This window comes from Colobus angolensis, unplaced genomic scaffold, assembly GCF_000951035.1.
Source record: "Colobus angolensis palliatus isolate OR3802 unplaced genomic scaffold, Cang.pa_1.0 Scaffold55, whole genome shotgun sequence".
NCBI lineage: Eukaryota > Metazoa > Chordata > Mammalia > Primates > Cercopithecidae > Colobus > Colobus angolensis.
In genome coordinates this window covers 3,927,180-3,945,850 of record NW_012119043.1, presented here as the reverse complement: position 1 = coordinate 3,945,850, position 18,671 = coordinate 3,927,180, and the positions used below count along the sequence as shown (strand labels likewise).

General features: G+C 42.4%; 1 protein-coding gene across 11 annotated transcripts in view; it reads right to left on the bottom strand.

Annotated features, from left to right (window-relative positions):
* Positions 1 to 18,671, bottom strand: part of RBFOX1 (RNA binding protein, fox-1 homolog (C. elegans) 1) — a 1,723,406-nt gene that overhangs the window by 188,185 nt on the left and 1,516,550 nt on the right. For all 11 annotated transcript variants that reach the window (XM_011961363.1, XM_011961369.1, XM_011961368.1 and 8 more), the window contains one exon: positions 5,503 to 5,745. In XM_011961363.1, coding sequence (XP_011816753.1) covers positions 5,503 to 5,745 — 243 coding nt within the window. The remainder of the gene's footprint in view (positions 1 to 5,502; positions 5,746 to 18,671) is intronic.

Genomic DNA, 18,671 nt, shown 5'->3' with positions numbered 1-18,671 from the left:
ACCAGATGGATGGATGGTTTCTCTTACCCAAAAGTACTTAGTTTCTCAAAGAAATAATGGCCTCTACAATGTCCTTAGAATGATATTAAGCATCGTGAATACATATGTCAAAGAAAAGTTAGAGCTATTCCAGGTACAGCACTATCCTATGGGGAATGACTTAGGTATCTCCCAACAGTAACATTTTGTGCAAATACGGGGTCCTGGATATGGGGTGGGGAGAACCATAATTCTGACCCACTTTGAGGTTAAATTCATTACATAGGAAATTGAGAACTTGGAGTCAAGACAAAGTACACCCAATAAACGTAGGAGGAGGCAGAGACAATTTGAAGTAACTTGTCGTAGACCACGTTCTGCTGCTGTAGATTAGGAAAGGATAACTCAAAAGCAGCATCTCCTTTTGGCCAAAGAGAGATAAGCATACAGTTGTAATTGTTTGTAACAAAAAACAAGATGACTCCTTTATGATTCCTGTACTGACCCAATACCAGTTCAGAATATAAATCCTAAAACTTCCTTCAGGATCAGCCACAAAGCCCACCTGCTTCAGCCTCTAATGGCTGTCTTTCCTTTAAAATCCTACCCCTGAGATTGTTTACCATCCAAACACTGCTGGAGGAGACAAAGTAGACAGTTAACCAGTCCACCATACATTCACATTCTCCAAACTCGGGCACCCATTGCCATTCAAATACGCTAGGAATTATCTAAGGCAGATTTCTGACATATTTGCCCAAGTTCAGGAATCCTTCCTTTGACGCTGCTGCCTCCATTCATGGAAAAAATGAAGGCAATGTGGATGGAACTCCTCACATTATCTCTTGACTTGAAAATTTCTCTGCATCCTCCTACATTCACCCTTGCTTCTCTTCTATTTCAAAATTGAAGTACTTCCAAATGTCAGCAAAATAATTTCTGAGTTACCCAAAATTTAAAACAATCCAAATGCCCATGCATAGGTAAATGGAGAAATAAACTGTGACATATCCACGCAATGAAATAGTACTCAGCAATGAAAAGGAAGGAGCTACAACCACATGCAACAATATGGATGAATGCAAAAAAAAAAAATGATACTGAGTAAAAGAAGCCAAAGAGAGCACATAATGTTTGATGTTACTGATATAAAATTCTAGAAACTGCAAATTAAGCTATAGCAAAAGAAGCAGACCCATTGGTTTCCTGGGAATGAGGCAAGGAGGAGGAGGGGAGGATCATAAAAGAGCAAGAAAAGACTTTGGGATAATGGACATATTCATTATCTGGATACCAGTAATGGTTGTGCATGTAGGTACATTTGTAAAAATGTATCAAAGTGTATACTTTAAATATACACAGTTTATTGTATGTCAACAAAGCTGTTAAAAAATGGTTTCTTCCTTCCTGGACTACCTACTGTATCTGAATACTCTTGGTCCTATTCCTTCTTATCTCCTATAAAACATTTCATCCCTTTCTTTCCTGCACCATGATTCTCTATCTCTTGCTTCCTGTCTTTTGCACCCCATACAGGGACCTTGTTGGCATAAATTAGTGAATCTAAGTCAACTATCCTACCAACTGATTTCTCTGACCTCTTTGATTCTCAGATGCAATCTCTTTTTTCTCCTTATCACTCCAAATATTTATAATGGACAATGCCCGCCCACTCCAACATATCCCATTTATTCCTCAACTCTTGTCCCTTCTGCATCTCCCTCCACTACTCTAGCAGAACTGCTTTCTTCTAGATCTTTGAGGGTGTCCAAACTGTCACTTCAATAATGTCTTCTCAGTTTATTCCCTCCAGGCTCTATAGCCCAACATTCAACTGGTTGAACGTCCAATCTGAACATCCCACTGATGTCTTATTCAATAGTTCCTCTTCCTTCAAACCCCACCCCGTGAGCTCTCCAGTGTTCTGTGCTTGTCTTTCTCTTCACTCCCTACTCTTGATGAACACCAATTCAAACTTTTTTATACAAACGGCTCACCATGCTACCTTTAGCTCTGACCCGGTTCTGTCTACTTAGTTTCTTTAACGATTTGTTCTGAAGGCATCTTATCATGAACTCTGATGAAATGGTCTTCATTCCATGTATTTGGATATGAAGCTCCTCGGTGACCCCAGGGCTGGGACACTCAGTACCAGCCTCAGCCACTGAATGAAGATAACGCCACACAAGCCAGGAATGGACATTGATTCCCATGAGAGGGCTTATGTAGGATAAATCCAAGAGCTTTTCACAGGTGGTAACTGGAGACTGAACTTGCAGGACAAAGCCAGAGAGTGGAAGTGAGGATGAGGAAGCCAACCCAGGATGGCTTCCCATTAGAAGCTGATGGACATGTTCCAAAAACCAGGCTGTGTCCATCCTCTGCCTGGACTTTTTATCACACAGGCCAACACACTTCCTACTGAGTTTTCTCTTTCCTGTCAACAGAAGACTCTGAAAGGTATAACCTTCTGACTATGATTTTGAAAATGTTTTCTCCTACTGTCATCACGATAGATAAAAGCTGTGAAAACCTATACGCTAGAATTTGGCACATTATCATAATTAACAGAAAACATATCCTATATTCTCCAAAGGCTCTCCAAGGAAAGAGAGCTTGTCTGCACATCAGATTATCTCGCTGCAGTGCCTGGGGCACTGTGGTCACCCAACACCCTATTTAAATTCAATTGTGTTGATCTCTAAAGTGTTCTTTTTGCAGGGTAAAGATGTGGAGCATCTCGACTCCCCAACTAGATTAAATTTTCTTTAAGCTAGGCATCACTAACCCTTTCTTCTTATGTCTCATTTCATAATGCCTCTGACTTAAACTCTTCTTAAAGCTTTTAAAAAGCATTGCTGGTAACATGGAATTTCAACCCCTTATCAGACTCACCAGGACCGCAGGATGTTGAATCCCTGCTCATTCCTCCCAGTTCCTCTTTTGCCACATCACCTTCAAATCCCCTTCACCAGGCCGGAAATATACTGGCCTCTTCTTAGGACTTTGAATGAGCCCAGATCTTTCTACCTTTACGACCTTTGACTGTGGTATTCCCTCTGCCTGGGATGCTTTGTTTTATCACCTTAAGGACCATCTCCTTAAGAAATGCTCCCAGACTACACGTCTGCAGGTAGCTCCTCTGTTCTTTTTAAATTTCCCTATGGTACCCATATTTTCCTTAAGACCTCTATCGCACACGCTATTTGCCGCATGCTCAGTTTCTGCCTCTCATACTAAGTTACAAGAAGGAAAGATCATTTTGTTTGGTTCAACCATGCCAGCTAGTATGAGTCCCGGCCCTAGTAGAAGATTTGTAAATATTTGTGAGTAAATAAATGAATACATAAAATTTCCACAGCAGTTAGCTTAATAAATAATGTCTGAATGCATCTTTTTTCAAAATCTGAAAATAACCTCTCCAGGCATTACTACTGATTAACACAAAATGGCCAACTAACAGTAAACAACAACCCCATCACTACTACCTGGTAGTCAACGCAAAAGCAGCAAACACCTGCTGATCCAGCAACCTCATTTAACAGATCCATGCCTAAGGTACAGCAACTAAATACAAAAAAATCAGTAGCAGGAGTGTTCAGAAGAACCAGAATGTGGAGACAACCCAAATATCCATCAATGGACTAATGAATAAATAAGCATGGTCTATCCATACAGTGGGATACCCAACATGAATGAACCTAGACAACATTGTGCTAAGAGAAAGAAGCCAGACACAAAAAACTATCTCTAAGGCAGATTGGTGGTTGCCAGGGACTGGGGAGAGGGAGAATTGGGAGAGTCTGCTTAATGGGTAGAGGGTTTCCTTTTGGGGTGGTAGCAACATTCTCAAACTAGATAATAGTGGTGATTTTGCACTACCTGGTGAATATACTGAATACCATTGAAATTTGTACATGAATAAAATGGTTAAAATGGGAAAGCTTTATGTTGTATGTATTTTACCACAATAAATTTAAAACAACTAAAAATTTCAGAATGTATACTATTTTTTTAAAAAAATCTTCAAAACTAGACTCCAAATGAATGAGGTGGCAAGTAGCCAAGTTAGTCAGTGGTTGCTTTTATCATAGGAAATGTATCATGCTTCAAACCCATAAACTTCTTCACAAATATTGGCTTTCCAGAGGTCTTGGGACAGGAGGAAGAGGCAGAATTGCCTTACACTTAAAAAATGTTCCAGACAAGAGGTTTGGGGTGCCCAAGCTTCTAAAGAATTCTGCAGAAAAAGGTTCCCAAATGCATGTTCCATATAGGTTTTGTGGTATGCATGATTACTTTATGTGGCACACAAATGAACATTATTTAATTTTACTATAATTATTTTTGCTTAGAGTTATATTTGATTAATGGTCAAAACACCAGTTTTCATTTATAGTGATGATAAAATGTCTGTGTTGTTTACATGCCTGTTTCTAATCCATTTAATCATTTGTATGCAATAAAATTTACTCTGTATGGTGTATAAACTCACATAACCATCACCATTAAGATACAGGACAGTTCCCTTATTCATCCAAATTCTCTCACCCTGCCCCTTTCTAGCTCCTGCTCTTTGGTCCAGCAACAAAAATGAAGAAACCAGGGACAAACACTGCAATCTGGATGAGTCTCAAATGCATGAGGCTAAGGTAAAGAAGTCAGGTTCAGAGCTTTGAGGTATGAATGAGGAGTAGCTGCAAAGGGGCACAAGATTTGTATTTAGGCTGATGGGAATGTTCTGAAATTAGATGATGGCAATCATCGCATGACTCTGTAAATATGCTAAAAATCAGTGAATTGTACAACTAAAAATATACTAATTTTATGGTATGTAAAGTATAACTCCACAAATACTTTATTTTTGTTTACTTAGAGACAGAGTTTCACTCTGTCGCCTAGGCTGGAGTTCAGTGGAGCAATCTTAGCTCACTGCAGCCTCAAACTCCTGGGCTCAAGCCATCCTCCCACCTCAGCCTTCCAAGTAGCTGGGACTACGGGCAGGCACCATTACACTCAACTAAATTTTAAATTTCTTGTAGAGATGAGGTCTCACTTTGTCGCCCAGGCTATTCTCAAACTCTTGGCTTCAAATGATCCTCCCACCTCAGCCTCCCAAAGTGCTGGGATTACAGACATGAGCCACCATACCCAGCTTCCATAAAGATTTAAAAAAAAATTATCTTACATCAAATTTTTTTTCACACAAAAAAAGAGATTTCATTGGAATCGCATTCTAGAAAGGCAAAACTACAGGAATAGGAAATTGATAAATGTGCCCCTTTACAAATAAATGAAGTTAATGAAAAAATACTTTGATTTAAATGAACGCTAAGAATGAATGCATGGAGATGAGGTAAACGTCAGAAAGCTGGTATGATGAGCGGGGGCTTAGGGACTGATCTGTTTGCCAGAGTTCCTGGGTGGATGGGGGTGCGCCCCTGCTACCATTCCCAGGGCTGGGGCACCTGCCCCAGGGCAGGTTTGTATAACCTCCCACCCGCAGCAAACACGTCCACTTACTGTGGCGGTGCCGGAGACAGTCTGAGCGCTCGTGTCCGCCGGGCTCTGCTCGGAGTGCGTCTGGGCGGGAGGGTACAGGTTTAACGTGTGCTCGGGAACCGTGGTCTGGCCTGTGTACTCTGGCGCGGGGTGGGGATGAGGGGCCGTGTATTCCGCGGGGATACCGTTTTGCGGGGGAGCAAACTGGGCCGAAGCGTAAGGCTGAGCCATTGTGTCAGGGGCAGCGGCTGCTTCCTGATTACCCTGAAAAATCAAAAAGGTGGAGAGAGGGAGAGAACATCATGAGAAGCCACGCTTCGAAAACCTTCCTCCCAGATCCCAGGACGGTCGTGCACTGCGTACTTTCTAGGGTTCACCATGGTGCCACCAGCCTGAGATGGACCAATCTATGATCATCTTCACCAGACCCTATAAGGAAACAGTAACCATCACTTCTCCCCATTTTACAGATGCAGAAACCGAGGCTTGGAAAAAATAGTCACTTTTCCCAAGCCACCCAGCCTAATATTCAAAGACGAGGAGGGTCTGTGGCTTACTAGATTGGAATTTTTTTTTTTTCTGGCAGATCCTTTTTATTTCATTCCCATTTTGGAAGCTGTGAGCATTTAGTTGTCCGCAGTGACAGCAGAACCTTGATTTGATACTTAAAGTGCCAAGAGAGATTAAATTGAACGTGTGTGTTCTTGAGAGGAGAGACAATTTATGTAAGCATTTGAATTTAATCAAAGTTTTATGTGACTTGGCTCACATAATGGAAAGAGGGAGTATCCTTTTAATGGTCCTAGTGTCTGTGTGTTTGTGTTATGTTGTGTGTGTGTGTGTGTGTGTGTATGTGTGTGTGTGTGTGATGTCCCCAGTGCCAAAATAAAGCAGCTGATAAAAATTCAGGGCCTAATTTGGACAAAGATTGTTCTCTTTGACATCCTCATTTTCAGCATTTCTGAAAAATATTGGATTTAACTCTTAGTCTCATTAGTCCATGCCTCTCCCTCCCTCCCTTACTTTTTTATGAGCACGGAGTATTATATAACAATTCATTCTTCAGATCTAGGCAAAACATGCAGTATGACAATTACAACCAACTCAGAAGAATTTTAAAAACACACACAACAAAAACCTGAATTCAAATGCTGCCATTTCAGGAAACATCTCTCTCTCTACCTCCTCCTCCACAGTCCTACCACGACACACACACACACGCACACATAGACACACACACACACACACACACACACACAAAGGCATAAGAAATTGTAACCCAAAGGTCCAAATTTTCCATGGTCTCAGTAGATGGGATCAAACAGTCAGAAAGACAGAGAGAGGAAAAAAACTTGGCAATTAAGCACACGAAATAGCTGCCTCTCCCATTGTCTCTGGTAAATTAGATGTGACTTTAGCCCTCGTATAATGATACTAGGGCAAAAATATCAGAATTGCTCCCTTATCTCTTTGGTACTCGCCACCAACATCCGAAATCCTCTTTCTCTAAAGCAATTTGAGTGCAGCAAAAACATGATGACAGAAAGAAGGGAAGAAAAAAATAAGTTTGTTCTCAGAGCAGCACACAGAACTGGTGCATTTGTTTAGAAGGGACCTTAATTAGAATGTTAAAGATGACACTTGGAAGAGAACTAAGCTTAGGATAAGTTTAAACATTTTACAAGTAAAAACATTCCCATCAGGCTCTTCCCTCCTCCAGACAAATTTCTCCAAATGTCTGTGCCATTGGAAACAAAAGGACACAAGCGTTTCTTTCTCTTTCTAACATTTTCCCATAGCACTGGGGCCATGGAGGGTGTGCCTATGCTGAGGCTGAGTTGCTATCCATGAGCAGTTAACCCTGCCCATCCTTGGGAAGCCACAGAAGACATGCACTGATATTGCTGGTCTGTCATCACTCCTGTTTCTTCAACAAGACCCCAGTTTCCTTCTGGCGGACAGTCCCACTCTCAGACTGTATGGTGCAGATACAGTTGAACCCAGCTCCTGGTCACTGTGAGATGAGCCATAGGACACCAGCCTGGCCAATCAGAAGGTCCCACTGAAACAGTCCCAAGGATTTGGGTTCATGCACATCTATTGAGTGAGTCCATTAGTGCATTAAGGCCTAGCCATGCCACTGAGTCCCAGTCACCCTGGGGTTTTGCTGTAGTTTTGGGGAAGAAGTTCTCTTTCCACTCTGGCAGCTGTAAAAACAACATAAGCCTGGAGCTGCCAAGAACTGACACTTAGGCTGGGCATGTTGCCCCATGTTTGTAATTCTAGCACTTTGGGAGGCCAAAGCAGGTGGAATACTTGAGATCAGGAGTTCGAGATCAGACTGGGCAACATGGTGAAGCCCCATCTCTAATAAAAATACAAAAATTAGCCGGGTGTGGTGGCACATGCCTGCAATCTTAGCTACTCAGGAGGCTGAGGCAGGAGAATCACTTGAATGTTGGAGGTGGAAGTTGCAGTGAGCTGAGAGCGCAGCACTGCACTCCAGCCTGGGCCACAGAGCAAGATTCTGTCACAACAACAACAACAACAACAACAACAACAACAGAATTGCCACTTGAAGGGGACCTGCCTACAGGTGAGGCCAAACTAGAGGAAAATGAAGAGAAGAAACTGAGGAATAGAGAGGTTTCTACTGAGTCCCAGTGACATCATTTGAGTCTTGAATCCAGCTTTACCCGCAGTTAGCACCACCCCTGTTTGTTTTAGTTACACAAGTCAGTAAACGTCCTATATTTTAACAGCTTTACTTAGATATCATTAACATAAAAATTATTTATGTAAGGTGTATAACTTGATGTTTTGACATATGTATACATTGTGAAGTGACCACATTCCAGGTAATTAGCATATCCATCACTTCCACATGATTTCCATTTGTGTGTGTGTGTGTGGTGAGATTTAATTTAAGATCTATCCTCTTAGCACATTTCCAGTATATAATACAGTATTTTTAACTCTTGTTCCCATGCTGTACTTAAATCTCCAGAACGTATCTGTCTTGCAAAACTGATACTTTGTACCCTTTATCTCATTTTTTAAGCTACTTTTTCTGTTACTTACAACCAAAAGGGTCTTGACTAATTAAAAAAAAAAAAAAAAAAACTTCTGCTGTTTTATAACTAAACTAGTGTCTTTTTTTTTCTAGGCTGTTCAGGGAACATATCCTTCTGTACAGAAATTTCATAGTGATGCCACTTCTCTATGGGTGATGAAAAGCCCCAGAAATGTGGGGATCTTGGGAACCACCTGATGAGAAATTCATTGTGCCAGAGGCAGCTTCTGCTTAAAGGTCTGTTTCTGTCTCCCCAACCTTCTATCTGGCCCATCTCTGAATTGAAAGATAGACTTGTGTCAACTCTTACAGGGAAGCACAGAAAAATCACACAAGCAGTGGTATGGACAATGATCATATGAAGACAAAGGCTTCCCTCCTCCACCTCCAGCAGAAGATACCTTTCACCAGGAACATATATAACCCTGGGGCTTTTCATCAGTACAAAGCAACCTCAGGAAAAGTGGCCCATTCCTACTAGTTCCTGCAAAAAAGCCAAGGCTCCTTATAGACTTGGAGCTATCTCTGTATCGAACAGAGAAGGGTCATGCCCTCCAGAAGCTTATGGTAAGTTAAGGGAGAAGAGCTCCATCCTCTCAACTCCATCAAGTCTTCACATTCACTGCCCCTCAGTTTGGAAAGCCTCACCTACCCACTTACCCAGCTAGTCCTTACTCTTCCTTCAGTCCGCATCAAGAGTCCCTCCTCCAGCAGGCTTTCCTTGATGCTGAAACCCAGTCAGTTGCCCATCCCCTCTACTCCACTGCAGCTGGATGGCCATAGCTCACACAGCTCCAAGTACTGCCATGGCCTGTTTATTTGTCTGTGAGCTCCCTGAAAACAGGACACTCTGCCACATTCCCTGTCCCATCTCCATGGTCCAACAGCATACTAGCTGCAAAGGGGACATTTATAAATGTCTGCCAAGTGAATATGTGCTTGAAAAATGACCTCTGGGCTCTGTAAAGCCTAGTCTGGCAGCAGGAGATAGGGTAGGGGGATGAAGAGAGGACCTAGCAAATGACTCACAAGGCAAACCTGGCCCAAATTTTGTTTTTGTAAATAAAGTTTTATTGGAACACAGCAATGCTCATTTGTTTACTGTCTGTAGCTGCTTTTGTACTACAAATGCAGAGTTGAATAGTTGTGACAGAGACTGTCTAGTCCACCAAGGCTGAATTATCTATTATCTGGTCCTTTGTGGAAAATGTTTTCTAATAGCTGTGGCAGAATGTCATTAGATATGGGGTCACCAGTTAAGAAGCCATTATTGCATAAATAGTTTGGGCAGAAAATAAAGCAGGCAGTGAAGCAGAAAGAGAGAGAAAGGGGCTGTATTCTCTCTAAACCAAAGAGGGGTGATAGCTAGTCTTGGAGACTGGCAATATTGAAAATGGTACAAAAACAGTAAGTCAGAATCTTTTGGGGAATTTACTTTCCATTAGCAGGCCTTTGACCTGTAAACACACATGCACACAGGCTTTAAATCTGCATAAGTGGGCTTATGAGCAGAAGGTTCATGATGGCCTCAGACTTCCATGAAAAGCAGCCCCTTCTCCTCACTGGTCCTCAGAAGAAAACCTAATAGGTGGCAGGCACTCTGCTGGGCGCCTCATACCGGCAGTTCTTCCGGAGTGGTGACTGCCCCCTACAGGACATAAGGCAATGACAGGAGACAGTTTTGATGATCACAAATGAGGGAGGATGTGCTACTGCCATCTAGTGGGTGGAGGCCAGGGATGCTGCTAAACATCCTACAGTCTACAGGACGGCCCTGAACCACAAAGGACTGACTGTCCCGCCCCAAACGTTAACAGTGCCAAGGTCCAGAATCCCCACTTTGCATGCAATGCATCTCTAATCTCAATTTACCTTGTCATCAAAGATGCTCCAGACCAAAGCTGGGAATAATTATTCAGGGTCACAGCCACAGATAGTTCTTAGGGAAGCCAAGAGTTAAACCAAGGCATCTCTCATCTAGCAAGAGAATCACCTGGTGGGGAGTTCACTTCATTCATTCATTCATTATTTTTATTTTTATTTTTTTGAGACAGACTTTTGCTCCTGTTACCCAGGCTGGAGTGCAATGGTGGGATCTCGGCTCACTGTAACGTCTGCCTACCAGGTTCAAGCGATTCTCCTGCCTCAGCCTCCCGAGTAGCTGGGATTACAGGTGCCCACCACCAGGACTGGCTAATTTCTTGTATTTTTAGTAGAGAGAGAGTTTTACTATGTTGGCCAGGCTGGTCTCAAACTCCTGGCCTCAAGTGATCCACCCGCCTCGGTCTCCCAAAGTGCTGGGATTACAGACATGAGCCACTGCGCCTGTCCACTTCCCATTTTTAAATAAGCAACTCCCTCTCTATCATATACACCATGGACCTGTGTTTTAGCTGTTGGTGTGTTACTCCCTGTGAGGAAGCCAGGGACTAGGGTATTTGATTCAAAGACGCCAGCAATTCCAATGGACAGGTTAGGTGGGTGACCATTCGAAAGGAGAGGGGTAGCAGCCTGGGAAACTTCTGCACTACCTCAAGCCTGAGACCTGACTTTGAAATGCTTTGAGGCTAAGTGAGGAAAGGCAAGGGCCAGCTGGGGCCATCACATATGCCAATGCAAACCACCCACCTCTATCATGAGTTGTGCAATTCTGACAAATACAGAGCACCATGCTCTAGGGTAGCCATGGTAGCCAAGGAGCCTGCAGTTAGCATCCAGGAACATGGGCTCCAGATTTCATCCTGTACTTAGAGTTCTCAAACAGATGTTGGTGGGACCCCCCTACAGTAACTTATTAACACTGACGGCCGTTCCAGAGAGATCCTAATTAATATTCCCAACATTTGTACTTTAGGCTAATTACAGCTAATATTTAATTAAGACCATTGTACTTCCTATGGAATTATTTTTCACCTTCAAATGGCTCCAGAGATGTCTTTGTTTCCTCCCTAGTGACGTTCCTGGATTCTTAGCTTTGCTGAAATGTATTTTCTGGAAAAATATATTGACATTAAGGGCACCTTTTCAACTCCAGGTCACAGCAAATCCTAGGCATGCGAATAGGCTCCTGGGTTGGAAACTGAAGCCAACTTCATGTAGGGGACAGTGACAGGCAAAATTATTTGGAGCATTCTGGCTAGACATTCCCTCATTTGCAGAAGCCGCCTTCTTTCTTCTACTCCAGCAATTCCAATGGACAGGTTAGGTGGGTGACCATTTGAAAGGAGAGGGGTAGCAGCCTGGGAAACTTCTGCACTACCTCAAGCCTGAGACCTCAAGTGCCAAGTCCCCACTTTTCCCTAAATAAGTGGAATGATCAGAGAGTTTCTGATATCTGCAGTCAGGGTGCTTGTGGGTGTTCCTAGTTGATGAGCAGCACGATCTGCCTTGCAATTGTTCCCCACACCATCAAGCAAACACTTCAGAAGCTTTTGCAAACTTAACGTTTAATTTCAGTGCCTGGACTTTCTTGAGTTGTTACTCAGTACACAAAAAGAGGATGAAAGGAGGCCAAGCTCTCACGCTTTAAGACCCACTATTGCTGCTGCAGAACTGACTAGAACCTTGAAATAAACAACATTTATTAGGATAAACTTAGAAGAAACTTTCTGGTCCCCAGTCACCAAATCTCTCAGTCAATGAGAGCGACTCAATGACAGCAGGATGGAAACCTGTCATTACTTAAGACACCCTGACGTGTAGTTTTCACTCCAGTTACCAAGAGCAAAAGGATTATTAAAATGCAACCAAGTCTGATTCCTAAAAGCAAAAAAAAAAAAAAAAAAAAAAAAGTCATTTCAATTTAAATATTTTACTGAAGCATGAAATAGCCCGGCTATCATTGCTATTTTAAGACAAACACTGTAATCTGACTACTAGCGTAGTGTGCCGACTCTTGGATGCACACAATCAGAGGGCCACTCTTCTGATGCTCAGACAATTTCTTTGGTCACTAAAATATCCTGAAACCTAAATTTTCTCTCTGAAGTGGACTCAGGAGACAGAGTCAGAGAGGAAAAAAAAGTGAGAGGCTTTTTTGGTTGTTCTTTTTGTTTTCCAAGACATTGCCTTTCTCCCAGTTGTTGCCCTGAGTGGTTTAATAAACTAGTTTTGAGAAACTAATAAGACAACCAAGAGTGGTAGCCAGTCAGGCTTTGCAAAATCTTTTGGCTCAAAATCTAATGCAAACCGTATCTCAACTGAAAAATAATCTTGAAGTGGCCGAACATGAAATGGGTCTATTCTTTTCCATGTAACTACCTGACTTTCACTGACAAGGCAAAGTACCTGCTTTCATAGCTGTCCAGGTGGACTTTAAATAGACAAGTATTTTCGTGTGTGGGTATGTGTGTGTGCACACTCACACGCCTGCGTTTCCCCACCTTTATAGTCAAACTTCTTGAGCACACCCTCCCTTTCTGCATCTGGAATTTATTTGTCCCCAGTTTATTTCCTGCTGTGGAGAACTTCCTCTGGCCTAAACTCAACCCTTATAATGAAGAAATGCACAGGAATTGTCAAAAGTTAATAAGCCAGCTGATCGTATCTGTCCACACAGCCCAGGAAAGCAACGGCTCCTGCAGTGGGACCCCCCACCAGCATGGACTCACTGGAGGAAAACTATCCATTCTTGGTGGTTGCCTGCAGTTTTCAGTCTTGCTGACAGTTTGTTTTACTTTAGCTTAGGATCATGGTCTATGCCACTTCTCTGGCAAGAAATCACGCATATTCAGAGAAACCCTCTTGTGCTGAACAGAACTGAGCTAAACTGCATCATGCCCTACGGGCACTGAAACAAAGAAGGAAAATGTGAAAGGACACCATTAACCTGCTGGTTCTAAGACCCGCTCAGTTCCACACATCAAGCAGAAAGCGCATGCGCGCACGCACACATACATACACACACACACACACGCACACACACACTCTCTTCACCAAAACTCCTCTCCTTTCCCCGGACATAATTCAAGGAGCAAGCTCCATGTCACAGACAGCACAGGCTTAACGCAAGAACAGCTTTCAGCTTCATTCAAATCACAATTTTCAGTGAAAGATTAAATGGAAAAAAAAAAAAAATACCTGCTGCACCATCCTGCTTCCTTTCTCCTCCATAAACTTAGCAGCTGTTCTTGTCCCACACCACAAAGCATCTGCCCCAAGCACGCCTCAATTACGAGCGAGGGTGTGCGCACTGTGCAATGTGTGGATGATTGGGGTGTTGAGGAAGGTGGGGGGCTGAGGCCGCCTGGCTGACCTCCCCCTCAACATCTGACTGCTCCCAAAACCAACCCAGATGGGACTTTTTCTGCCAGCAATGCCTGGCCCATCAATCACAGCTTGCTCCTCCTCTGGCTCCTACTCTCAGTTTCACAGCGCACCACTGAGCAGATGATTATATAGAGGAGGAAGGGAAAAAAAAAAAAAAAAAAAAAAAAAAAAAAAAAAAAACCCAGTGCTCGACCACATTAATAGCTGTTTAAAAAACATTAGAAATACGATTCTGTGCATCGCCTGGAGCTGGAATTTTTCATTACTAAACTAAATATATGGTATGCAAAGTTATAAAATCCAGCAGGGAGCTTGCTACTATCTTATTTTATTTTTTCTGAAGAGGGGAGGGCAAACATTCAGGGATAAAAGGGAAGAGATAGAGGAAGGATGAAAAAAGCTTAAAGAGATAGACAGATCGCAATAGGTAAATTTTTAAAAATACTGTGAGAACATCAGACAGCATGAATTTGTAACAAAGCTGTGTGGTTAACGGCAAATCGATCTTAAAAATACCATAACTGATGATGACTTGGAAGATTTTGAAATCCAGCTCTTTTGCAGACTGGCTGTGTAATCTTAGATAAGTTATTGTGATACTCCAAGCACTAGTTTTTGCTTCTATTTAATGGCACCAATGATGAGTAGTTTCACCATATTATTGTAAGGATCTAATTAAAAATCAAATCACCAAAAACTACACACACACACACACGTGCGCGCGCACACACAGGGCCTGGCTCATAGTATGCATTATGTAAATGAATTCATTCATTCACATTTAATGAAACGATAAGCAAAATCCAAACCCATCTTTGGTCCTACAGACCTTACAGCCAAGTGCAGCAGCAGACTTCAAGAAGCAAAAAATAAATACTAAGATGACCACAATATTCCAATGGTGATAAATGCTATGAAGAAAAAGTATAGGGGTCTTGCTTTCTCCTTTTCTTGGACTTTTGTCTTTTCATGGCTTACCGTTTTTTTCTCTCTCCCAGTGAGCAAAAACAAGAACTCATACAAAAAATTCCCCAGTGAAACCCCACATCAATGCCAAATGCAGCCTCTTTATTTAAAGCTGCAAATACTTTGTTCTTCCTTTATTATGAAAACTACAACAACCAGAGTGAAATGTCAAAACAATTTCAGTTATTATTTGCTCTTGTCTTTCTTGCTTGTCGAGGGAGAGGTTCTGAGAGTCCCATCCACCCTTCCTACAGATAGCTGCTTATCACTAAGCCTCCTTGCTATAGAAAGAGAGATCTTCCCCTACTGGAGGGAATGGATGGGGTTTCTGAAGCGATTAAAGTTGTAATTAAATGGCATAACAGAGGAGGAGGAGGTGAGGGTGGAAGGGACCGCCTGGAAGAATTCAACCTTCCTGCTTGTCTGTTTTGCAGGTTCTAGTTCAGGTGGTCCCTGGGCGATGTTTTTCTTTTTAATTCCCAGCTCTTCGAGGTTGGAAAGAAAATCTGGATACACAGTATTTGTGCCCATCCTTACATTTCCATTTCCAATCATACTTTGGGGATCTCTGCAATGCATCACAGAGTGAGAGTTAAAACAAGCAGCCCTTTCAGATTCTTCAAAGGGATGTGTCAGCTCCCCTCTCTAACCACATAACCACAGAGGACAAGAGGCCCTGTCTCACAAGACTCCAGCTCAGTATGCGAGGACAGCAGCCATTCCCACAAACCATCAGCTCTTGTCCTCAACTGAGAAGCCAAATTCTGTCCTTCGACCTGGGAAAGAGAGACAAGACCAAGACGGACAATTCCCTGGTGATAGCATTAATGTCCTGGGGAATAATGGAGAAAATACTCAAAAACGAACAACAACGAAACAACCAGCCAGGCGCAGTGGCTCATGCCTGTAATCCCAGCACTTTGGAAGTCCAAGGTGGGTGGATCACTTGAGGTCAGGGCTTTGAGTCCAACCTGGTAAAACCCCATCTCTATTCTAAAAATACAAAAATTATTCAGGCACTGTGGCAGGTGCCTGTAATCCCAGCTACTTGGGAGGCTGAGGCACCAGAATCGCTTGAACCCGGGAGATGGAGTTTGCAGTGATCCAAGACTGCATCACAGCACTCCAGCCTGGGAGACAAGGTGAGACTCTATCTCAACAAGCAAAGAAAAAGAGACTTCTCTTAGTATTTATTTATTGCTTCTTGAAACTCTTTAACTTGAAAGAGTTAAAGAGTTTCAGGTGGAAACTATCAGAGAGATGCAACAGAACATCGGTCCTTAGTCAGTGGAACATAAGTTCCTTGGGTATTCTTTTAAAAATATCAGATTCCAGCCTGGCGCGGTGGCTCACGCCTGTAATCCCAGCACTCAGGGAGGCCAAGGTGGGCAGATCACGAGGTCAGGAGATTGAGACCATTCTGGCTAACATGGTGAAACCCCGTCTCTATTAAAAATACAAAAAATTAGCCGGGTGTGGTAGTGGATGCCTGTAGTCCCAGCTACTCGGGAGGCTGAGGCAGGAGAATGGCGTGAACCAGGAGGCGGAGCTTGCAGTGAGCTGAGATTGCACCACTGCACTCCAGCCTGGGCGACAGAGCCAGACTCCGTCTCAAAAAAAAAAAAAACAAAAGAACACATCAGATTCCAAGGCTTCACACCAGACCTACTGCCTCTGGATCTCTGAGGGTAGGATCCAGGGACGGGCACTGTCAAAAGGTGCCCCAGAGAGTTCTGATACCCTATCCTGGAGAAAAATGTTCTGTGATTTTTATTCTGTCAGTCTGATCTCTTAGGTGGTAAGACCTATGTAGGGGATAATCATATCAACATTTTTTAAATGAAATAAACTACACACACGATAGAAGAATAAAATAGTTAAGAGTTTGTATTGTTTCATGAAAACTTTATGTGGAGGAATGGGTTCAGAGTGTAAAATCTTTTATGAATTGTGGTAAAAATAAATAAATGGAATAAAACCACTATGCTGGGCCAGATAATTTCTAGTGTTAGTTACTATCTAACCTTGTAATGCCGTGACTATGAAATCAAAGTCAAATATTGAGGCATCAAGAGCATAATGGTGAAAACTACTGGCAAGTCATTCAATCTTTATGTGACCCAGTTTCCTTATTCCTAAAATATAAATAGTAATATATATTATTCTTCACAGTGAGACTCTTATGATATTTTAGAGGGAAAAATCTACTGGAATGTATTTTAGAATCTAGAAAGCCCAGTATGCACATACGTCCCATTGTGGGGATAAAATTGGTCCTCCTTCTAGTCCAGTGAAGTTCTTCCTCTGGAGAACCCAGGAAGAAGTGATGTGTGTTAGACTCTAACCTACTTTAGTGAATACTAAACTCATTATGGTACCTTTGGCAGATAAGAAAACTGAGGTGCCAAACAAATGAAAAATACTTTCCAACACATGGATCTAGCACATTAGTAAGAGAAAGAACCAGAATTTTAACATAGTGTGGTCTTATTGGAGAATTCTTGTTACTGAATCCATAATCAGATAAAGATGAAGATGGTGGTGGTGGTAGTGGTGGTGATGATGGTGATAGTAATAATGGTGATGGTGATGATGATGTCTAATGAGGATAAGAAATCATCAGCACACCAATTATGAGCTGATTATTGTTCTAAGCACCAAGCACACAAAATTCAACAAAGTAGCTTTGCCTACATTACCTCATTTAACAAGAATCCAATGTGCTGCGTATTTTTATCTTCTTTTTCAAGCTAGGTGGGATTACTTGCTCATGCTCACACCACTTGTTAGTGCTACGTGCCCAAATCTGTCAGAATCCTACATTGTATATTCTTAAATACTTGGAGATGAATTCAAATCTGACCTCATTTAGATAAACATATAAACTTTTGTTCTGATAACTATGCTAGCTCACAGAATTTTTTTTTTTGAGATGGAGTCTTGCTCTGTTGCCCAGGATGGAGTGCAGTGGCATGATCTTGGCTCACTGCAAGCTCCTCCTCCCGGGTTCAAGCAATTCTCCTGACTCAGCCTCCGGAGTAGTCGGGATTATAGGTGCCCGCCACCACGCCCGGCTAGTTTTTTGTATTTTTAGTAGAGATAGGGTTTCACTGTGTTAGCCAGGATGGTCTCGATCTCCTGACCTCATGATCCGCCCACCTCTGCCTCCCAAAGTGCTGGGATTATGAGTGTGAACCACCGCACCTGGCCAGAAAATTATCTGTTGAACAAAGAACGCTGAAGTTGTGCTGAAGCCATAAATCATAGAATCCAACAAACAACAAAGATGACAGAATCCATGTTACAGATTCCAGCAAAGCTACCTGTCTCATTTCACTTCCCCAGCCTCAATAGGGAAGCACAGTTAGAGGATGGAAGCCATCTTGCCATGGCTGACAAACACCAGCCCCAGAAACACAAGCCAATGGAGTGGGCGGCCGACTTGCAGTGAGGAGGTGTTATGTTTGCAAAATGTTCCATCCTGATTTTCCATTTGGAGTTACAGAAGGCAATGGAGAGGTTGTTTTTCTCAACTCTTTAAAAGTCACTGACAATAAAATATTTATGGTACTTTGTGCAAGTCAGAGACCTGGATATGGTCACTTCTGAGGTGATAATTCCAAAGGGAAACATGGTTGACCCTTAAAAAATTAGGAACATCCAGAACAAGTGAAGTTCCCAACCAACAGCATCAGGCACTTAGGAAGATGGAGTTTCTCTCTTTTCCAGGGTCTCAGAGGACCCTGTCTTACCATTTAAAACCCCTGTCAAAGTATGACATTATATACACATTGTGGTGTCCATCTCCAACTGGACTGTGAAACTGTGAACTCTGTGAGTACAGGAACCTCGTCTGGTTTCCTTTTTTTTTTTTTTTTTTTTT